This window comes from Coccomyxa subellipsoidea (genome assembly GCF_000258705.1).
Source record: "Coccomyxa subellipsoidea C-169, whole genome shotgun sequence".
Taxonomy (NCBI): domain Eukaryota; kingdom Viridiplantae; phylum Chlorophyta; class Trebouxiophyceae; family Coccomyxaceae; genus Coccomyxa; species Coccomyxa subellipsoidea.
The window spans coordinates 2,502,035-2,524,305 of record NW_005178040.1 but is presented as its reverse complement, the minus strand read 5'-3'; the positions used below and the strand labels follow the sequence as shown (position 1 = coordinate 2,524,305).

The 22,271-nt window shown below is 53.4% G+C and overlaps 4 protein-coding genes across 4 annotated transcripts; 1 reads left to right on the top strand and 3 right to left on the bottom strand.

Annotated features, from left to right (window-relative positions):
- Window positions 1-547: 547 nt before the first annotated feature.
- On the bottom strand, window positions 548-8,256 carry COCSUDRAFT_35557 (DNA repair helicase rad25; the record flags this gene model as incomplete). The annotated part of the gene is made up of 15 exons (XM_005650620.1): window positions 548-643; window positions 1,166-1,365; window positions 1,753-1,912; window positions 2,591-2,731; window positions 3,084-3,230; window positions 3,491-3,604; window positions 3,875-4,063; window positions 4,625-4,814; window positions 5,142-5,307; window positions 5,642-5,825; window positions 6,040-6,110; window positions 6,414-6,615; window positions 6,812-6,946; window positions 7,266-7,479; window positions 8,018-8,256. 15 exons carry the CDS (start codon window positions 8,254-8,256, stop codon window positions 548-550), a joined length of 2,448 nt encoding a protein of 815 aa, XP_005650677.1.
- Window positions 8,257-8,775: 519 nt separating this feature from the next.
- On the bottom strand, window positions 8,776-10,999 carry COCSUDRAFT_22325 (ubiquitin conjugating enzyme). Its single transcript, XM_005650619.1, has 6 exons — window positions 10,735-10,999; window positions 10,556-10,635; window positions 10,266-10,380; window positions 10,061-10,113; window positions 9,748-9,876; window positions 8,776-9,517 (listed from the first exon to the last, which is right to left on the bottom strand). The coding sequence occupies exons 1-6, from the start codon at window positions 10,776-10,778 to the stop codon at window positions 9,366-9,368; spliced, it is 573 nt and encodes a 190-aa protein (XP_005650676.1). The 5' UTR covers window positions 10,779-10,999; the 3' UTR covers window positions 8,776-9,365.
- A 799-nt stretch (window positions 11,000-11,798) lies between these two features.
- Window positions 11,799-16,481, bottom strand: COCSUDRAFT_61123 (hypothetical protein; the record flags this gene model as incomplete). The annotated part of the gene is made up of 9 exons (XM_005650618.1): window positions 11,799-12,017; window positions 12,392-12,589; window positions 12,730-13,483; window positions 13,756-13,943; window positions 14,175-14,307; window positions 14,547-14,696; window positions 14,823-15,100; window positions 15,281-16,014; window positions 16,367-16,481. 9 exons carry the CDS (start codon window positions 16,479-16,481, stop codon window positions 11,799-11,801), a joined length of 2,769 nt encoding a protein of 922 aa, XP_005650675.1.
- A 2,475-nt stretch (window positions 16,482-18,956) lies between these two features.
- COCSUDRAFT_12590 (kinesin-domain-containing protein) lies at window positions 18,957-21,011 on the top strand (the record flags this gene model as incomplete). The annotated part of the gene is made up of 6 exons (XM_005650617.1): window positions 18,957-19,100; window positions 19,215-19,283; window positions 19,421-19,565; window positions 19,846-20,028; window positions 20,403-20,575; window positions 20,844-21,011. Coding segments are annotated over 6 exons (882 nt in total), but the record flags the coding sequence as incomplete, so codon positions are not given.
- Window positions 21,012-22,271: the final 1,260 nt, after the last annotated feature.

Genomic DNA, 22,271 nt, shown 5'->3' with positions numbered 1-22,271 from the left:
CACTCAGATGCTAGAATAAATTTTAGTGATCCCGTGCAGCCTAAAAATCATCATGTTGTGTCCTGAATTAAAGGTGACGTCAAGCATAAAATTCATAAGGGCAGCCAGACGACCACGTCGAGTGTCAGTATTAGCATGCTACATTATTCCTTCACGCACAACACATGCACCTTGGATTGTACATCGATCCCTCAAGCTCTCTCGAGACGACTCCACTCCGTCAATCAGACATCAGTCATCACTGCGCAGGGTGCAGGCTCAGCTAGCTAACCACTCATGAAATGAAGGATGCCTTCTGCAGTTCACTCGTGTTGCTCCTGGCCTTGAGCACCATAGATGGCAACCCACAGGCACCATCCTGTCATTGTACACTATACAATTACACACTCACACGGGCCGGTTGTTATACCATTCGCACGAGCTCAAATTAAGTCCGCATGCATGTGCATGCCATGCCATACTTGCAGAGAGGCTTGCCCAAATGCCTTCCAAGCCTTGCCATGTGGCCATCATGATCCTCTGAGTAGAGTCCTCGGCAGAGCCATTGTCAATTCTTGCCCTGAGCATGCTTCCGGAACATAATGTGGCGCATCTTGCCGCTCTTGGTGGTCAGCCGCGGCTTCTGCGCCTTGTTCGTGCCATACTGCAACATGCATATCCACAAGTCAGCACTGCAGGACAATATTTTCAACTCTACATGGCAACATGCAATCCCAAAACTGTGGCGATGGCTGCACCTCCTTTCCAAAGCTCCGGCACCCACAGAGAAACACTAGAACCCAGAGCCCATGTCCCTGTGTACTGCCGTGCAGTCACAAGCCATCATCTATCCACCATCAATCTGGTGCTCGGCTCCACATCAACATTAAAAAAAAGCATTCAAGCACCCAAACGCTCTTGGCAGCAATGTCGGTGCTGCTCACTCTCAAACAAGAGATCAAAGCAAGGTGGCAACCGCTTCCAAAGGTGCTCTTAGCAGCACAACAGACCTCCAAGGCTGGACACAGCTATATATGCGCATGTTGGTGAGGCACCCCATCTAATCCTGTTGCCCAGTCTACCACAAATAAATACAGCCGCATTCACATCAACAAGGCGACCACCGCAGCACAAGAACAGCTTCAAAAGCTCAAAAGCAACTCCCAGGAACTCCAGATAGACATACCTCCATGTAGGTGAGCCCGTGGGCGCCGCTCATGGCGGCGAGGCTGCCAGCGGTGCGCTGCGCGAGGGCCTTCTTAGTACGGGTGACGTCATCGGTGACGTCAGCGACTTCCACGCCAGCTTCGTCCTCCCCGGCCGCCAGGACCTTGGCCAGCACGTCCAGCTGCTCGTCGCGCGTGCTCATCTGCAGGCTCGCACCGCCTGCGTGCCATGCCGGATTTGTAATCGATTTGCTTACACCTTCAGACACCGTCATGTACAAATGCATCAACTTGCGCCTTTTCCCGTGCTGTGACAACAAAGCACACATGTGGGCTCCTTGTCAGCATGCAGAGGGGTGCTGAGAGCTCTCCAGGTCAGTCAGAAACGGGCTTGTACTGCGATGAATAGACTTGAAGCTCTTCCGCAGAGCTCTGCAATGCAAGCGTAAGGACAGTCAAAGAAAGATGGAGAGGTGTTGGTGCCTTGAGAAAAGCACCGGTAGAGAGGGGTTGCCCCAATCAAGATGGCAGTGTGCTGCAAATCGTACGTGCAACCAAAGCTGTTCACAGAGTACCTCCAATGAGAGGTGTGGATGAGGGCGGTCACCTGCGGCGTCGAGGAGGTTGGTGATGACTTTGAAGGAGTAGCCCTGGTCGATGAGGAACTGCTGGCGCTTGGTGGAGTAGTACATCTCCTGCGTGTCCTTGCTCACCAGCGTGTAGAAGAACGCGTTGAACTCGTCCGCCCCCTGGCTGCCCGGCTTCCCCTGCGCACACATCCCAACGCTGCCCAATGAGAAGCATTTTCTCGTGGATATGGCACACATCCACATAAGACTTGCTCCCTAACCCACTCAGCGTCGTGTTTGCAAATGGGTTCGCATGGGCCATCCCTGTTGGAGCCAAAACAGGCTGCAGCTCCCAAACCCATTGTATCTGGCAACATTGTGGCTTTGAGCCAGAGGATGACCATCAAGAGGTAAAGCGTGCTGCATTGCCTGCTTGAGAAAGGTTCTGATTTGTTCCTCTGAAGCCCCCCATTAGCCCTGCGTGCCTCTGAGAGACTTTTGTTCAGCTGGCCACAGCAGGGTCGAAAAAAAGGCCGCAAAGACTGTCCCCTCACAAATGTTCCTGGTGGACGATAGGAATGCATGCTGAGAAATTCTCCCAGGCTTCCTCCTTCAACCCCACTTTTGTGACAACCGGAGACAGTAAACATATCGAGGATTCCATAAAATTCAAAGGCTCCAAGATCATAGTAAAGAGGTGTAGCCTGGAAAACTAACACATCAATTATACCTAGCCTTCTGACAACCTCTCTTTATTGTGTCCTCCAGCTGCAGGTCAGTGTTCAACACTCTTGTCATCTCTTTTAGGGTCACATTTCTCTCTCATGAGGCTGCATGCCCCCTAAATAGGACCTTGTCAAAGGGCGTGCGGCGCACCTTTTTGGCTCGCAGGATGCGGCCGAGTCGCTGGGCTTCCTGGCGCCTGGAGCCGGCGTGGGAGCTGATCTGGATGAGCACATTGGCCTCTGGAATGTCGATGGAGTTGTCGCCCACCTTGGACAGGAACACCGTGCTCACCTGCGCACACCGTGCACTGCATGCCTCAGAAGACAACTTTTTGACAGGAATGGCTTGTGCATCTCCTGGCGATGGCCCCAATTCCTCTAGGCGGGTGATCCTTGCATGACGGCCTGGCCAGCTAGCATAACAGGCAACAACACCAGCATGCAAGGATCTTCTAAGGAATGAGCGGCTGTGCAAGAATGGCACACAACACCCACCAAGTAAGAACGACAACAGCGAGACAACCATCGAGCTTGTGAGTGATATGATAATACAGCATGCAGGGGGTCCAAGACCACAGCAGCTTGACTTTGAAGGCAGTCTGCGGTAATTAGAGTGGCTAGCCTGAAACAATGCGGGAGTGCACCTCGGCGGAGCGTTTGAAAGCGGCAAGGACGCGGGTGCGCTCCTGGTGGGAGGTGCCACCGTAAATGAAGGGCTTGCGCAGTCTCTGCGCGTATTCGCGCAGCGCAAAGATGTTGTCGCTGAACACTATGATCTTGTCGCCGCGCACCTGCGCACAAGCACTCCTCCCTTCAGTGGCATGCATGGAAAGAGCATCATGCCCAGCAGGCAGACAGAAATGGCTCTAAGCTGTTGATCACCAAATAAATACCAAATAGGAATGCATTACAAAGCAGCACATGCTGCAAAGATCATTGAACTGCCCATGTGCTGTCGGTGTCCTGGCAAACTATGCTTCATGTGCATGATTGCAGCTTACAATGACAGTGAGAGATAGGCCATCTCTGTGTGAGAAAGCAGGGTGCATGCCTGTTCGTGGTACTGGATGAGGAACTGGCAGGCCTGGAACTTGTTGGGGTTCATGACGTAAAGCAGCTGCCGCCTGGCCGCATTGTCCTTCTTCAAGTACTCCCTGTAGAACTCCTGCGCAGTGTTGCATGCCGCCCCTTAGTCAGCAAAGCATGCAATTCAGCAAATCTGAGAGGCAGGTAAGCTGTGCAAGGTCTGATGCTTGGGTGCCAGGACAATGTGCTTACAGAATACTCCGACCTGCTCTGCATCTTGGGCGCCCTTGCATACCCACCAGCAGGTGCACCACAGCCAAGAAACGCCAGCAGAAGTGAAGTTTGACAGACTTCACTCCACAAACTGTGTGGTATGAGCACGGCTCGAGATACATGCAGGGTGGTTTACCTTGGTCATGGGGCACCAGACTTCGGCGCACTGCACATTGGCGATGTGCCCTGCCCGGGTCAGGTCCAGCCAATTGGCCTCATAGAGTTTGGGGCCGATGAGGAAGTTGAGGTCGGAGATGCGCTCGTCCTCTCTGACCAGCGTCGCAGTCAGGCCCAGCTTGCAGTGCGCCTTCACTATGCCGATTACCTGCGTGCAGAAGAGAAATAGGATTGCCAGCAGCTCTCCAGCAATGTGTCTTCCTACTGACAGATCACCTTGCTGCGTCGTTCCCAGCAGAAAACCTATCTGATAAGGTACTTGTGCCTAGACAGACACAGACAAAATAGCATGAGTCACCCCTACCGGCTTTCTGCTGACTGATATTCCCAATAAATGCGTGCACAATGGTCACCCAGCTCACTGAGCAGCAGGAGCAGCACTCTCTGTCAGGGACCCGTCATGCAGCTTACCCAGGAGACATCAATCAGCAGAGGTCAAGCAAGCATGAGAACTTAACCTGCATGATCTGACCTAACAATCAACTTTGGGTAGACATCCCTGCCGAACGGCCAGCAGGTTTTGAACATCAAACTGCACTGCATTGCTCCGCGCACATGCCCGCCAAGGGCCTGCCCAGAATGCCAGCACCACGCACGACTGAAGCAAGAAAAGGATTGCTGGTGGTCTGGCCGCACCTTCCTAAACATCCGGAGGCTGGTGGAACTTCAGGCTCAAGCCACCAGAGGAGGGCTGGTGTCTAGAGCGCACCTTTCTGAACATCTGGGCGGGCACGACGTGGACCTCGTCGAGGAGCAGCAGCCCCCACTCGCGGCTGGCGATCTCGTCCATGACGCGCGCGCTCTCCTCGCTGCGCCGCCCGCTGTACGACACCATCGTGTACGTGGTCACCGTCACCCCGCTTACGCCCGCAAACAACTCCTTCTGGTCCGACGTGAACCTGGACCAGCCAAAGTCAGATCAAATTAAGCTCCTGTACTCTCAGCAGCCGCAGCTGCAGCCTCATTTTTGGGCATGTCCCTCTCTGGTCTGGCACCCAGGGCACAGGAGGAATTGCATTCTTCACTGATTGCTACAGTAGGATACATGCCCTTGGCAGAATGCTAGTGGAAAGTCTTAATATATGTCGTGTTTCTCTCAGAGGATGGGCTCTCTTGCTTCATTACAGCCAAGATCTACACATATCGAAGCTGCAGGGTGCAGAGCTCAGCTTTCAGAAGTAGACTCCAGCTGTGACATTTGTGTCTGGGTAATAAAATGGGCTGACCTGGAGATCTGGTGGTCCTGCAGGTTGGTCCACAGCTTGAATTGGTGCTTCCACTGGTCCACCGACACGCTGTTGGTCACCAGGCACAGCACGCTCTTCTTTATTCGCGCCGCCGCCGTGATGCCCACCAGCGACTTGCCCGCCCCACATGGCAGCACTATAATGCCTACAAACCAAGGCACCATGATTGGGTGGGCGAATCAGGGCACCATAATACATTGCAATCTTGTCAGCTTGAACCAGTGACACTTGAAGTGGTGTCAATCTGCCATTGAATAACTGAGCAATAGACATTGTGCACCACGATTGGTTCTTACGAGCATGCACACTGCGTTCATCTAGCAATGACAGGACAAGCAGCTCAGTGGCTAGCAAGATTGCATGCACGTAATGCATGCACCAGTAATAACTGGTGCATGTCATTCTGACAGCCATTGAAGCGCGTGTGCTGTTAAAGCTGTATCACCACTGATGGACTTCCATCTGACTTGCAGGCGCACCGGAGCGCGCGCGGCCGTTGCCAAACATCTTGGCCATGGACTTCTCCTGGTAGGGGCGGTGCTGCACGTGCGGCTTGAGCTCGATGTTCAGGTCTGCGTTGACTGTGTCATTCCTGAAGTCATACTCTTCCAGCATCGGGTAGTTCAAGCCGCCAGGCAAGCATCGCGCCTTCACATGCTCCACCTGTCACACATATTATCAGCATTAGCAGGCACATATTATGGGCAATTTGAATAGAGCAGGAAGCCTTGCATGCTACAGTATCAAATCATCAGATTCTATCAGCTCAGACAGGAGTAACAAAGGGCAGAAATATCTCTAAGTGTACATTCCCCAGTGCAGCAACCCGCGCCGTGTTTCAAGTAACTTGCTGAGGCCTGCATGTGAGAAAGTCTACCTGGGAGGGCTCGATTTCAAAGGAGTGCAGCTCCCGCTCCTTATTTTCTGCCAGGGCCAGGGCCTCAGCGGCTGCCAGGCCAGGGTCAATAGCAGCCGGGTCTGGCTCTGGGTTGCTGCCCTCTGCTATCTCTTCCACCTCCGCCTGAAATACAGTGCCAGCATGTGTCATTTGCTCTACTCATTCCAGGATCAGGACTGGGGAGTTGCGGCCGTGCAGGCATGACACACACAACTCAGTAAGGAGCAATAATGCAGGACAATGACCGCTGACATGAGCAGAACACACTGAAGGCGATGGGATGACCCCAATATGCCTGCCACACTTTCTTACTGATGCAATCATACTGCTTCACATCGGTCACACATTTGCACTCGAGATTGCCAACATTGCGGAGATGGATGCATGCAAAGGTGAGGAAGCGCGAGAGCACAGCAAAGTTTTGGGGATGCCAGTAGAGCTCACCATTTCCACCTCCTTGGTGAGGTCCACCGCTGCCTGCTCTGTCAGCCCAGCTGTCACCGTGAAGCCATTCCCCTCTGGCGCCACCACGTGCGCCTTCTGGATCACCTCATCCTGAACCACGACAACAACACATTCAGCCACAGCATTACCTCTAGCTGTCGCAAGGAAGCGCACAAGTATTGAAGTGCATCAGTGTGCCGCAAAAGGCCTTATGAAGTACAACGAAGTTTGGAGAGTGCCTAAAGTTAGCTGGGTTGTTTTGGATGTGATAGCAGGTTGCGCATAGCCGGGCAGGCCACAAACGCACCTTGAGCAGCTTGCGCAGGATGTCTGGGAAGGGGCTCTCCACCCAGAACTTGTTGCGGTGCAGAACCAGCTTCACCTTGCCATAATTACCAGTAGACTCCTGAATGAACTTGCTGATCTCCGACGGCAGCTGCACCTGTGAATTCAGCCCCGACACAACCTCAGCACATGACAACGCATCACAAGCCCCTCTCTGGCCTCTGCTGACCATTCACAAAGTGCTGAGCACTGACTGCAGATTGGACCAACTACAAGCTGCTGAATGCAGGGGAGACAACTGAGGAACAGGACATTCCTATTCAGGGAAAAAATGTCCAAAGGTGCATGAGTGTAGGGCAGAGCAAACAGGAGGAGGGGAAGTGAGCCTGCTGAGATTGTGCGGAAAGACTTTGGGCAGTCACTTGGCAGGCTGATAGGAGCTTTATAAACTTTTTCAAGCGGGGGAAGGAGCACGCCTTGGACAGGCGATTGAGCACTGTGATGATTGTCTGTGTGTTGAGCCCGATGCTGACAGCGGCGTAGAGCGAGTGCGGTGTGAGCACATACTCGTGCACGCACTCCGGCCGGCACACAGGCTCCGCGATGGCGATCAGGAAATCGTACGCCTGGCGATACACCGGCGAGAAAGTCTCCAGGAAGATGCGCCCGTCCGGGCACACCCACAGCGGCCTGCATGCGAGCCACGTATTGTTTAGCTTTTGGCAATAAGCACAATTTAAGTCTGCCCACATCAGTAGCCTGAGGGACACCTGGGATGGCTGGATGAAGAGGCCGCCTTCTAGTCACTTTAGCATTACGCACAGCCGTCTAAGGAAGCACACTGGACACAGCAATCAAGAGAATTGCATTCTGTCTACAAAGATACACTGCAGAGGTCATCCTTTTCTACAGGCGCGGGCCACATCCATTCCAGCAGTATGTACCTGTTGGCATGGTCACTTTTGAGCTTCAAAGAGGCGTAGTCCTTGAACTCGTCGTCCTCTGCGCCCAGCTTGTAGTAGTCATCATCGTTCTCTGACAGCTCCTCGATGTCATCTGCACCAATGCCTTCTATCTCCGCTCCCACGGGGATGTACTGTGCGCAGTGTCCAGAAGAAACAGATCAATCAGCATAAAATGGGACAAATTCTCCCGTGCAAATTTACTGGAGCATGTGTAAATTAAAAGATCGTGGGCCAAAATGCGGTTAGAAAGCATAGTTGCAGACAATACCTCGTCTGGGCTAGATGCCTTCCTCTTTCTTGTGCGCTTCTCCTTCTTTGCTGGCTTCTCACTCTCCTCGCCCTTGACAAATTCTTCGACATCACGCTTGGCAGCCGGCAGCTTGATCTTGAATTTGGTCGCCCCAGACCCCTCCTTCCCTACTGCGCTCACATCCTTGCCACCTAGTTTAATTCTTAGGGACGCCTTCTCCTCGGGCTTTACCACATTTTCAGATTTCACCATTCACGAGCACCAAGGTACTCACGGCCTAATTCTTCTCCTCGATTACTTCAAAGATACAACGAAGCAGCTTGTGATAAACAGTTTACGATATGGTTACTGTAACTATTTCTACGATCGGTAGCTGTGCCCGATCTACAACTGTTCGGAACCACTTGTTGTAAGAATGATGGCTTCTGTGCGTGCTCACTCAGCAACTATAGACTTATCGATGTTCCGATGTCCCTTTGATGAAGTTAGCTGTCAGCAGCAACTTCCGCAGCGAGTCGTGAACAGTGTAATGAGATAGACTGTTCCTTTTCTACAACACCAGGTCCAATTTCTGACAGATCTTGCGTTGCAGGACAGGACTTTGTCGAAAGCAGATCATCACGTAATGCAATGTCAGCTAAGTAGGTGCCAGGGTGGACCATGCCCCATCCAGGTCAACTTCTGCCCAACTTCTGTTGATGCAAGTCAATCCAGCACCAGGGACAAGATACATCATGCAACAATGGTATACAGCCCGTCTGAACCGGTGCATGCTAAAAATAGTTTACACATAAACAGACCACTGGTTTAGGCACTGCCTGGCATCATGCAGATGATCTGAGGACTCCTGAGAGGAGTCGGACTCCTCTCGGAGCTCTAGAAAAATATCTGGAATGTCTCCTCTACACACCTGAGTGCTCATACAGGTCAAGAATCCAGTTTGTCAGTCATTTCTGTCAGGCAGCAAAATCAGGAACAAAGATTGTCTAGCAAAGCTAGATTATTGATGCCGCACACAGAGCTTGCCAAAGTTTTCAACATCCAGCCTCCACCTCCCTAATATACACCGCAAGTCGCACAATCCTTGCTTGCGCAAGCACGGCGAAATCCTTTTATACACGGCATCCTTGCCTGCCGAGACTGCTCTCTTCAGCAGCATAAAACCTCCACTGCAGTTTGCAATGAGCAGAAATGGAAGGAACACTCTGTTAAATTGCAATTGAACAAGGCTTGAAAGAGCACAAAGGGGCCAATGCCGAAAGCTCTCCTCGCTGTCCAGAGGGACAGTGGGCTGCAGCGACAATCTTGTGACGGTGAGCAATTACAAGAGGCAAGAAATGAGCAGTGCCAGAAGCAATGGCCTATAAGTCAGGTTCCCCTGTTGTGGGGTGTTCATCCTCATCATCGCTGGATGAGAGGAAGCCCTCTGAGTCAGCGCTCATGCTGTCATTGCCATCCCTGCCATTCTCCGGCCCCGCCACATCCTCCTTCTTTGCAAACCTTGCTGTGCACTCTGCGCAGCACGAAGGTGGCATCGCACTTTGGCATCCAAATCTTTGGAAGGCATGCAGCTGCATTGATATTGTCATGCTTTAAGTTTTCTCTTTAGATTTCGTTGCACCACAGCCCAGCTCTAAAGCTCAGGCGGCCACTCCTGATCAAGATACACAAGTGGAGATACTGGCATGTCAAGAATTGCAAGTGATGTGAAGCGTGCAGGACTTCAAGACAGACAGGGCTGACCTTTCACTTTTGCGTTGTAGGCCTCGGGCTCCCGCATGAGGAGCGCTGCTGCCTCCCCATTCAAGGGGTCTGTGGGGTTGGGGTACAACAGCAGCTGTGGCAGGAATGTCTCAAAGACATTCAGCAAGTCTGCAGAACAAACGCATTCTCAGGGAATTATTTCATTACCCATTCCACTTTCATTTAGTTTCATCGCAAAGCACCGCTGGTATCTGGGAGAGCTGAGATATTCAGAGCAAGGCAACGGCCAACTATGCTGTTACAGGACTACGAAGCAGCCCTTGGACATTTGAGTGTGGAAGAAGGAGCATACCAAACATGGGGCTCCAGGTCTGGTTGATGACATCTAAGCACACTGAGCCCGCCCTGCACCATCCAAGTAAATCTCAGAGCCGAGCCCTTGGAATCTTCCGGAATCCGGAAGATTCAAGTTGTGCCATGGAGGATGAAGATTGAGATGCCAGTAGAAATTAGCAGCGTTGACAAGGAAGTTATAAGATAAGGTGGGGTTGGCATACATTTCGTCCACATTGGGGTGGTATATTCGGTTCACAAAGCCGATGGAAGGTGACTTATAAGGATAGCCGTCCGGAAGCTCAACGTGCACCCTCCAAAATCCTCCCTCATACGGACCTGCGAGACGATAAAGTTGTCTCAGCTGAATAAAACAAGTCAGACAGAAGCAACCCTTAAAAACTCCCTTTCTGCTTTCCCAGAAGGCGAAACGGACGCACGAGTCTCTACAAAGGCTACATCTATCACATCTCCAGTACTGAGCAATGCAGATAGTCCGGAGAAGGGTGCTCACTGTCCTTTGGACCCTGAAATTCGACGTAGAGCTCGTTCACGCTGTCGTTCACTAACTCCACCTTCCAGTCGCTCATCATCCTGCGCAGGAGATAAAAGATTGATCCTCTGGTGTCTCAGCGGGCAAGCACGGATCGAATTGGGAACTCGCATCTTCACTACCCTGGACATGGGGCATACAGTTTCATAACGTCCATCTCCCGGCGTTTGCTCGGGCTGGTCATCTTGCTGGCTGCCTACACGGTCGCAGATCAGCAACAGCTATTCACGGGCCGGGTTTGAGGCTCCCTGCAACGCCAAAAGGGTGACAAATCTACCAAACACTGTAATACAGTATGGCTCCTGCTCCCCTGGCAAGGATGGCAGCTTGATCACAGCGCTAGTTGATCCCTGAATGCTGCAATGTACCAGCTTTGGTGACCAAGGCAGCGGCTAGCAAGTGTGGAGAGACAAGAATGTGCTAATCTGAAACGTGCCCAGTGGATGCCATATCAGGAAGCCGAGTCATCTGAGACCTTGTCAGCCCGACCCAATTTTGGCTGTGCACCCAAACTCCCCAAAGACAGACTATGCATAATCGAGTTTAATTTCGAAGGGCTTACCAGAGGCTGCAAAAGGCTTCAAAGATGCTGTGCATGCATTGGCGAGCGCTTATAGACTTGGATGTCTAGCAAAAGCGAATGCTGCTCCGGATGGCCGCTCCAGCTGGCATATGCATAGTATGCATGGCATTGGCCGCCGCGGCGCATCCGATGTCATGACTGATCAGTCAGCATCATAGCAATATAGCATCTATATAGATTGAAGATTCTATCAGTTTCAAACTTATGCAATTGCCTGCAGATTTAAATTTGGCAGACGCAACTATAGAAAGAGACTAATTTTAAGGCCGTTCATCCAATTCATTCACAATTTTGGGACCTGGAACATCCAGGCTGGCAACGACCATACATAGCATGCGTTTGAATGGACTTCCGGTACCGTAGTGACTACCTAGTAAGGAAGTCATGCTCCCATCAGTTTGAGCCTGGGCTGCATCAAATTTCAGAATTCTGGACCTCAGGAGTGCTACTTCTGCTATCAAAGACCCTGGTGCCGTTGTTGATCATCAACAATGGCACGCAAATTGCCGCAATCTGGGCTAGTTAAAACTTATGATTATGAGACACCCATCAGCCTGCACAGCGCCAATTTCTGCATACCACTTCACGTGCAACGCTCGGGGCGCGCAGAGACCCCCGGAATCACTTCACGCCGAGCCGCTTGAGCTGCAGGCGCAGGTTGCTGCCCTCGCGTTTGTTGGCCTCCAGCGTGGCTTCCACCTCAGCGCGCCGGCGGCGCTCGGCCAGAGTGCGGCCGGCGCTGACGGCTGGCATGCGCGCATACTCGGCCTCCAGCCGCTTGTCCTCCTCATTGAGCACGAGCAGCCGGTCCTCCAGCACCTTCTCCCGCCGCATGAAGTCCTGTGCAGGTATGTTGTCAGGTGATGGGTCTTCGTTGTGGCAATATGACCCCTTGCTCTGCCGTTAGACATAAGAGCTACCTTTGCTAAATTCGCTTCAGATTTCAGTGTTGTTGTGCAAATCCCCTTGCAACAAAAGGCCAAGTAGGTGTGATACAGCAGAAAGTTCAAGTACTTTCAAGGGGATGCAAAGGTGGATGCAGATGAGGGATACTGCCTCATTTCACGCTTTGGCAAGCGCGAACTTTGCCGGGGCTATTCACGGCAGCTTGAAGCCTGCAAGGCTTCAGATCTGCATGCGTGCGCTGGAAGTAAGGTGCACATGAGAGCCTCCTTGAGAGTCGCAGGCCGTGCGCTAGGAAGGGGGTTTGGCACCTGCAGGGACAGATCGGTGGCGTACGGCCGGAAGGCGCCGCTCTCGGTGCCTGAATCGTCATATTGCTCTTGCCTGAGCGCCAAAGCAGCATTCCTGGCCCCATTTTGCAATACATAGCCGGCATCGTCGCTATGCACAGAGCTGCTGTCTCTGACACCGCTCCCTTGGGCAACACTGCCACGTCTGCTCTCGTTCTCCTGCGGCAAATGGTCTGTCATCAGGCAGGTAGGCAACGCACTCTCATTAGGCAATTCATCGTGCCTGATGTGCGTGACAGACCTGGCTGAAGTACAGGTCAATGAAATTCTTAGGACTTTTATGAGGATCAGGTACGCACATCATTACTGCCCCATGATGGCGAAGCATCTGCTGCCGACTCAGCTCCATATGCTGGCGGGTCGGCGGCATCAGCCCACGCTTGCTCTGCCCTGTACCGCTGCTGCTGCGCTTGCTGCTGCTCTGCAGCCCTCTCCCGAGCGCCGGAATGGTCCGACGCCAGCCCCGCAGCCGGCCGCTCAGCAAACAGCGCTTGGCTGTCAAAGGCGCCAATCTGCAGCTGCGCAGCCGCCGCGTGCCTGATCTGGCGCCCTCCCGCTTCCCAATGCCAGTGAGGCTTGTCCTGGCTGTCGGACATGAGGCTTCTGTGGTCCTCTGAGTGGGACGGCGGAGGTTCTGGACTCCTTGCATGCCGGTCATTGTAGAGGGCGCTCTCCGGCCGCAGAGGACCCGGCTGCCTTTGGTCAGGGTCATACATCAAGGCTGCAGTGGAGGCAGCGTCAGTGTTGGGTCGTCCATTTGGCAGCTCAGGGGAGCTGACACAGTGGTGGCCGTTGTGCAGGGCTGCCAGTTTTGGCATGGGGTCGGGGTGGAATACCAGGGTGGCTGGCGGGCCGCGGGTGAATCCACGGGTGGCGGTCTCGATGCTGCTCGGCAGGGAGGCATTGCTGCTGCGCGGAGAGGGCGGTCTTGTCTGGCGGGGCGTCCCCTCCTGCCGGGAGGTCGGCAGCGGGCTCGCGCCGTCATGGCTGGCCGTGCGCACGCCAGCTGGCAGCACGACGGGCTGTGACATCAGCGAGGACCGCTCCAATTGCCTGTAGCAGAAGTTATTGAGTTATTCACCTTGCCTGTCTGAACATAAGTCACAGACGAAGGCCATACCTATCACTCTGGATGGCTCAGGCAACCTTGCCTGAGCCATCAGACACTCTGCACAAGTAAGGAACAGGTTGCACGAGCTTGCATACACGGGGCCAACATCCACTGCTTGGCCAGATTCCTGATTACTCCTACTGCCTATGCCCCTCTCCCTGTTATCTACTGCTTCTTGTGGTGTCACAAAATCTCAGTCTAGACATGCAATTACCTGTAGCGCGACTGGAGGTCTGCCAGCTCTGCCCTGGCGGTGTGCAGGTTCTGCTGCAGGCGCACAAAGTCCTGTTCCCGCGTGGCCACGCTCCTCTTTGCAGCGTCCAGCGCCTGCCGCAGGCTCACGGCCTGGAACTCTGCCTCCTGCCTCTGCCGCTCTGCTGCCTTCAGTGCCCGCGCATCATCCTGCGCACACAGTGTCTGTCGGTGCTTTTCTGGTCTGAATGTGCGGTACATTGAGTTGACATGCCGCCAAGCCTTGTCAACAGAGGTGGGTTTATGTGAGGGAAGCCAAAAACCATGACTCGATGGATCGTGAAGGAGATGGCTGGTGGGGAGTGCAGGGTACTCTTGATTGCTTGTGCGATGAAGTGCCAAAAAGACAATGAAGATTGGCATGCACAACGAGCATCTCACCCGCAGCTGGTCCATCATCTGGGAGATCTCTGCCCTGGCCCGCTCCAGGCTGGATTCCAGCTCAGCATTGGCCGCCCGCATGCGCGCCAGCTGTGCATCCGCCTGGCGACCTTCTGTCGCAGTGTTCTCAAGCCTGAAGAGCAGAAGCAAACAGAAGATCAGCCGTAAGCATCAGAGTAAAATACCAGTGCTCTATCAGCCAAATTGAGACTGTTCAGGGTAGCAAGTATGGCCAAAGTTTTTATTTTTAAATTGGTGCCTACATTATTCAGAATTGGGAGGTGGCAAGCAGCACAGCCACTGCATCGAATGCAGGATGCAGTATGAAGATTTCACATTGACATGCATGCAGTGAGTAGACTTTAAACATACCGTTTATTGGCAAACGCAAGTTCACGCTGGAGGTTGCGACACGTCTCATTGGCTGCATCCAGGCTGATCTGCAGTGCGGCAGTCTCCGCACGCTCCCTTTCCAATGCTGCATCTTTGCCAGCGGATTGCTCTGCAGGGCTCTCCAATTTCCTGAATGCCACGTCACTACCCTAATGCACGCAGATTGCAATGCTGTGCTTTTGGTAGTGACCAAGGATATCCCCAATTGAAAATAGCACGTGAAGCACTCATGGAGCATTCAAGTAAGGGCCTTACTGCTGGGGAGCCTCGGCCTCCTCTGGTGCTGGCAGTGGCTCTGCCATAGTCTCATTCTTCTCCCCAGGCATCTTCACAATGTTCTGCGCCTGACCAGGCGCTTCTGTGCTGATCTCGCTGGCCGGTGCCAACGGAACTCCTGGGCTTTCCACCACCGCGGAGGGCTGCCTTGTGTCAAGAGTGCTGGCAGCTGCCTCAGCTTTGAACAGCCTCTGTCTCAGTGTGGCCTCCCTGCCCATCGCTGCCTCCAGCCTCGCAGACAGGCTTTTGATTGTGCCCTGTAAATTCCGGAGGCACGCCTAAGCAAAGTCTCCTTCAGGGCTGTATGGCAATGCAGCACGCTGCATTGTGGCTCTGTACAGCATTACACCACTGAGCCAAGGGCACAGGATAGCATATTATTTCCTGTCCACCCATCCAAATAACATTCTCGTCACCAAACAAGGATGTGAGCACACCAGATAGTCCCTCTCAGCCGCCTGCGCATCAGCCAGTTCCTGCAGCAGCTTATGTGCTTCGGAGGTCTCTGCCCCATCCCAGGACTGCTCTGCATTTGCACTCCCGGCCTCATGCATGGGCCAGCCGCTCGCCAGGCCGGCATGCGGATGTGGCGGGTGAGCCAAGAAGCCCTGCTGCTGCTGCTGTCCAGAGCGCTCACTGAGGCTTGCTGTGAAGGAGCTGTGCACCTGGTATCCAGCGCTGTCCCCCTGGTGAGATGGGGCCCCATATGGGCCCATTCCCTGCCGCCCGAAGCCGCCATACCCCTCATAGAACCCCTGCCGAGGCCTGCTGTCGGGGTACATCAGGTGATCTGGCTGCCAGTTGTAAGGCGGGCCTGCTGCACCGCCTTGCCAGGGAGCCTGCTGTGCACCATAGCCATTCGCCGGGAAAGGTGCATAGCTGCGCGGGGAGTCGAAGGTTTGCCTGGCTGTGCCTGGTTGGCTGTTTGTTGCATGCTTCCAAGAATGCCTCCTCCACGTGTGTCCATCAGCATCCTGAAGTCGGCTGTCCCACAGGACCTCATCCCTGGCGCTCCACTCAGACTGCAGATCACGCTGAGTGGCTCCACTGGGGTGAGACCTCCTGCGATCCTGCTGCTCAGGAGAGTACTTCTCCGGGGTGTAGGGCCGCCTGTGCAGCTGCGCTGGGTTTGGGCTGCCCTGGAACACCTGCTGCTCAATCATCTGAGCCCCTGCAAGCGGATCCTGCAGCCTAGAGTCCTGGAAGAACCTGTTGGTCACTGCGTTAACGTTCAGGTGCTAGTACGTACTCACCTTCCCAAGTGCAGATTTCATAGTGTCCAGCAGGTTTGGGTGAAGATGCTTGGTACATGGCGTACCTCTGTGTTGGCATGTCTGAGCTCTGCATATCATTGGGGAGTGGTGATGCAGTGCTGTGCTGCACAGCTCCTACAGCCCTGCTTGGGGAGGTAAAAGGATTTTCGCCGAGGCCGATGTCTCTTGAGACACACTCCAGAGCTCCCTCGCTGCAGCTACCATCATCTTCAGGACTTTGTGAATACGCTTCAGCTTCAGTGTTGTCACTGATGCTGCGAATCTCCTCCTCCAACAGCACGTCATCGCCGCTGCTTTTTGGAGTCTCCAGTTCCTGATCACGGATCTCCGGGTCCCCACATGCTCCTTGTAAAGATGGATTCATCAAACTGCTGGGGCTCTGTGCTGATTCACGTCCCTCGCTTGTGGTACTACTGCAAGTGTCTAGATTGCTTGAAGCGGTGTTTGACCTCGAGCCCTCAGCTTCAAGAGCATTGCTCGCGTCATACTTTGATGCACTACTCTCAGCATCTGATATTTGAGATGCTGTGTGATCTGCTGGTTCTGCTGACATGGTATGAGCTTGCAGTCTAGTGATCTTTGTCCAACCAGAGAGGAATAATCATAATGGTTCCTCAGAGATCTATAAAACTCAAATAGATTGCAATGTAATAATATAAAAGTTAATTCCAGCGAATGCTCCCAGCACGTGAGGCATTTCTGTTAAGACATCTGGATATATGGATTGTATCATCAGTCAAAGACTTTGACACTGTTCTTGTCGGTATCGTTGCCTTGCACATAGTGAGCTGCTCGCAGACTTGCATAAAGATCTCTCTGGTACCGAAGCATGCTGTCGAAAATGCGAGTGAGACCAAGGCGAGGCAAAACCGTTGCCACCCAAGGAGACGCCTAGATTGGCAACTGCGACGCAACATTTCAAAATCAGCAACGCCAGGGAGACAAGGCTGTCGAAATTTGCGAGACGTTGAAGTCGGTGAAAGCATTTATACCCATTGGAAAAATCTTGCATGGTTTTATAGCCTACTTTTCAGCATCTGCTTGCAGAAAACTTCTCGGTGTCACCAGGCAAACTCTCCGAGTTAATAGGAAGTATGGGGTTACCAAACAAGCTTTCAAGGAGGCCAGTGCATGCTTGATATGGGATTCTTGAGTGCCTTGAAGCGTTCCGCCGGCAAGTCTGGCAAAAAGTCTCCATCCAAGACAATGCCGAGGGGGAGTGTACGACATGATGAGAATTTAGACCCAACTCCCTTGAAGCCACTGAAGCTCAGCCTGACGCCCGTGAGCTCGCGCCCTTCTCCCGATGTCGTCAGAAAATCAAGTGATGCGCTTGGGAGTTTCACCAATGCAGCCGCGGTACGACAACAAACCTCCAGTCTGACAAATTAAGGAAATCGCACCTAGCTTTCAAGTCAACACTGTGCCAAGCAACATAACGTCGCAGAATTACTTACGTTCACTATTCTGTAATCTTAATTAGCATAAAGCCCTGCTGCATGTTACATCCAAGGCTCCTGTGTTCAATACTTGTCAATGGTGTTCTTCTACTGTTTGCAATTGGCGTGAGAATTATTTAGAATGCCTAATTGCTGTGGTCGCAGAATGATGTCAGCCTCCGGGAGCGGTTTACACCGCCAAAGGCTGCAGCTTCCAAGCCCAAGGCAGCTACATACAAGCTTGCACGCTCCAGGTATACTTACTGGCCATCGAGGACTTGCCAGCTTTACCTTCAGCCCTCACGATGTGCCAAACCCAGTACCACTTACTGATTCGAGAGATCCCATGCAGGTTTGAGCATCAGCAGGCAGCAGGAGAGGATGCAGCCAGGCCGCTGCTGGGGGGCTCCAGCCCATCAGCAGCCCCACCCTCGCCCCAGCAGCCTCCGCCATCCAAGCTGTGGGACCGCAGGGCCGCCCTTGCAGCAGCAAGCACCAGGGGTGGTGATCCTGCCTCATCCCCCTTCCTGGTGGGCCCCCCAGCCAGCCACAGTGTCCACTGGACCAGCCAGCCCTCGCCAGTGAAGCCCACGCCCCCTGCAGCCAGTGCCAGGAACGCCAGCAGACTGCAGCGCACATTCCACAGGCCTGAGGCTGGCCTGGGGCGCAGCCCCTATATAGCGGATGAGAGCTCGCGGCTGCGGCAGCAGACGCCTGCATCTGTTGCCGCGAGCAGAGCCAGCACCTACCAGTATGAGGAGCCGGCTCCCACCTCCAGTGACAACCTCAGGGTGAGGTCCTTCTTTCGCTATTCATGCGTTGGATTGTTGACAAATGAGCTTTGAATGCATCAGCTTTGGGAAAGTAAGCATGGAAGGTGGCTGAGCACCTTTCCCTGACATGTGCAGGTCATTGTGCGCGTGAGGCCGATCAACGACAGAGAAAGGGGCCTCGGTGAGTTTCAGGCAGCTACATTTGTAGTTCTGTCAGTCTGAGCTTTCATGAGATGGCAATTTTGGTCCTGGATGGCTATTCCCTTAGTGCAACTGCAATCTGATGCTTGCAGTCCAGATGATATCTCTGACATGTCGAAATTGGATTTTTGCAGGTGGGCACAAGTGTGTCCAGCAGAGCAGCTCGCAGAGCTTGAAGGTGATGACCAGCGAAGCACAGTACTTCACTTTTGATGCCATCGCTAGCGAAGGGACAGATCAAGAGGGCCTCTTCCAAGGTCTGTGAAACACATGCTCATACCATCACCTGGAAGTGGTCGTTGCAATTACAGGAAAACCATGCTGCGGCCTGACCAAATGCTGAAACTCCCCTTGAAATCATCACACTAGTCGGAGCTTGAACATGTACTTATTTAATATTTTAAGTCATAGGATTGAAGCGGACATGTGCTTGCAGTTGCTGGTCGGCCAATTGTGGAGAACTGCCTGGCGGGCTACAACTCATGCATCTTTGCTTATGGCCAGACTGGCAGCGGCAAAACATACACAATGAGCGGGCCCTCTGGCTCTGTGGGCCACCTAAATAATGAGGTATCTGCATGCCGCACTTCCTTGAATGTCATATGGATGTTGTTTATGATTGCATGGAGATACATCATTGACATGACTGAGAGTGCAAACAGCTGATGTGCATGTCCTCTGCAGGAACAAGGCCTGATTCCCAGGGTCTTTGATCACCTTTTCACGCGCATTGCCAGGATGCAAAGCAGACAGGTAGGTGCAAATGTTGAGCATGGCCTTTCAGCATGTCTGGTGCATTTGCTTCTGGTCTTGGAAGCATGTTGACAGTCTGATAGTAGCATGCAATGTGCATGCATCGATCTTAGTTCAACGCGCATGGTTGCTGTCAGGTGTCGTGCAAGTGCTCCTTCCTGGAGATATACAACGAGAACATCACAGACCTGCTCAGCCCCTCAGAGGCGCACCTGCAGATCAGGGAGGACGCAGCCCGTGGACCCTATGTTGAGAACCTCTGCGAGGAGGAGGTCTCCTCAGGTGGGTGAATTTCACTGCCACAGTTTAGGCCATTGAAGTCTGCATGCATTGCAAAGTCATGGCGCTCTGCTTAAACAGCTACTCCTGTGGCTGCTGCTCCTGCATGTGCAATATTCTCACATAAAGAGCAACGCATACAGAGATGCACCTTTAGCATTGAGTGCATCATGCATGCGCTCAGTCGGCTCACACTCTGCCTGCGACCTCTAGCATCCCTTGCAAAACATGCATTGATTCTTTCTAGCTCGGAATTTGTTGTCTTATGCTGCGCATGCTGCAGTGGATGATGTGGCGCGGCTGCTGGCAAGGGGCCAAGCAGCGCGGAGGGTGGGCGAGACGAACATGAACAGGGAATCGAGCCGATCGCACTCGGTGTTCACATGCACCCTGGAGAGCAGAACCACGGATGAGTCAGGCATCACCAACATCCTGCGCTCCCGCCTCAACCTGGTCGACTTGGCAGGTGCCATGCTGCTAGATGCCTCGTTCTCCGTGCTTTCTGCAGATCACACCAACAAGACAGCCAACACTCAGTATGTGACAAATGTGCCCACATTGCAGCATGAAGATGTGCTCTGCAAGGCGCATAATGGGGCTGCATGCGACCGACGCAGCTCCTCTTTCCCCTTCAAGGACAATGCATTGCAAAAGTTGCACAATATGGCCACTCACTTCATCTCAATAGATGATCCAGGAATGCTGTTCAATATAGCTTCTGGACAGACAGGATTGCTTACTGGCAGGGCCTTGGGGACAACAGCTGTCTGTCAGATCCATGACTAAGAAACCAGATCAGCTGCACCCTTGCTGAAAACACATGGATATGGTTCTGCGCAGGCAGCGAGCGGCAGAAGAGCTCGGGGGCGGCGGGCGAGCGGTTGCGGGAGGCTTCCAGCATCAACAAATCGCTCAGCTCCCTTGGCCTCGTCATCATGTCCCTTGTGGACGTCCAGCGAGGCGCGCAGCGCCATGTGCCCTACCGAGACTCCCGCCTCACCTACCTGCTGCAGGTCTCCGCGCGTTACCTCCTGCCTTGAGCGCTAATGTGTTCAAATTCAACTTTGAACTGCTGCTGCAGCTGGCGTATGCCAGGCTTCCCTGTGAGTGTTCACGCAAAATGCGGCATGCATGTCTCCTCGCATACTCATAATTGCATGTAGAAGTATGGCATGGCATGCTTGTCATCTCACATAGTCGGCAAGGCATGTGTCATGAAAGCTTATGTCAAAGAGTGCTTGTGGTTCAGTTTCAGCATTAGATGAAGGAAAATTGGTGCAGGACTCTCTGGGAGGCAACTCGAAGACTATTATGGTGGCCAACATCAGCCCGGCCAGCGCCAACCTGGCGGAGACCATCAGCACTCTGCGCTTTGCCCAGCGCGCCAAGAGCATCAAGAACAAGGTCAGATTCCTTGCTGAAGGCGTCAACCTGTTCCTGAAATTTTAGCGCATCCCATTACATTACTTACTCATGCATGCAATAGGTCTGGGCATTACTAGGCTTTCTCTCTCACAAGCAAGGCTGATTACCCTGCAAGGCTTCGTGTATCTTGTTGAGTGACATGCACATGTCGCAACAATTCCTGTGAGGCAAAGAGCCAAAAATTACTAATTGCAGGCGGTTATTAATGAGGACACTCGGGGGGATGAGGCATGCCTGAAAGCGGAGATCCAGCGGCTGAAGGATGAGCTGGCGGCCTACCAGTCAGGCGCGCATCCGGCAGCTGCTGGGCAGCCGCCGCATGCGATTACTACGCCCTCAAGGGCCCAAGAGGACATGCAAGCTGGCGCCCTGTCCACGCCCCAGGCACCGCCACCGTTCACTCCAGCGGTGAGCATGCCTTTGTATATTATTGAGAAAGTGTAGTTCTCAGGACGTGAACCAAGCCTGTTTTACTTTCCTATAAATGCTAACGTTCGCGCAAGTTCCCCATAGGGCTCCTTGGTGTGCCAGGAAAACCAGGCGGTGTGCGGGGAGGAGCAACATGTGCCATGCAAACAGCCGGTGCTGACCTCCCGAGCTTGAGACCGCTTCAAATCGTGCATAACTTTGGCGAGTTCATGTCGAATTTTTATGAATCTGTGCGTGCAGAGCGGCCACGCTGCGCTGGTGGGGGCGCTGCGGCGGGAGGAGGCGGCGGCCAGGTGCGTGGCGCGGCTGACGCGCGAACTGGAAGCGCAGCGCGAGGTCACCAAGCAGCGCGAGATGGACGCGCAGCGCACCAAAATGATCATCCGCCTCAAGGAGGACAAGATCGCCCGCCTGCAGGTGCGAAGCCCCAGCATGTTTGTCCTTTCTGTCTTGCGTTCTGTGCTGTTCTGTTCTGTTTAGCATTTCAGTGAGCAGCCCCTTGAACAACAGCAGCCCCTCTGTCTGCTTCATTGTGCTGTGAAGACAGCCCTCGGATCAAGGAGGATTGACCTGCTCCCTTGCAAGTACATGCACAGTGCTCTTTTATCCTTTGGACTTGCAGCATGCCCACATACAGTAGCATGCCACCTACAGATTCTACTGTCAGGGCAATAGAATCAAAGGGAATAAATGACGGAGGCTGTGAAATTTGGCGCAGTCAGCTGCATCGGGGGCGGGTCTGAGCCCGGACGATGAGGCGGCGGCAGAGCTGCGGGCGCTGCGCGAGGAGCGGGCGCTGCTGACCGACAAGCTCAACAACCACCCTGACGTCAGGAAATACGCAGGCGCGCCACA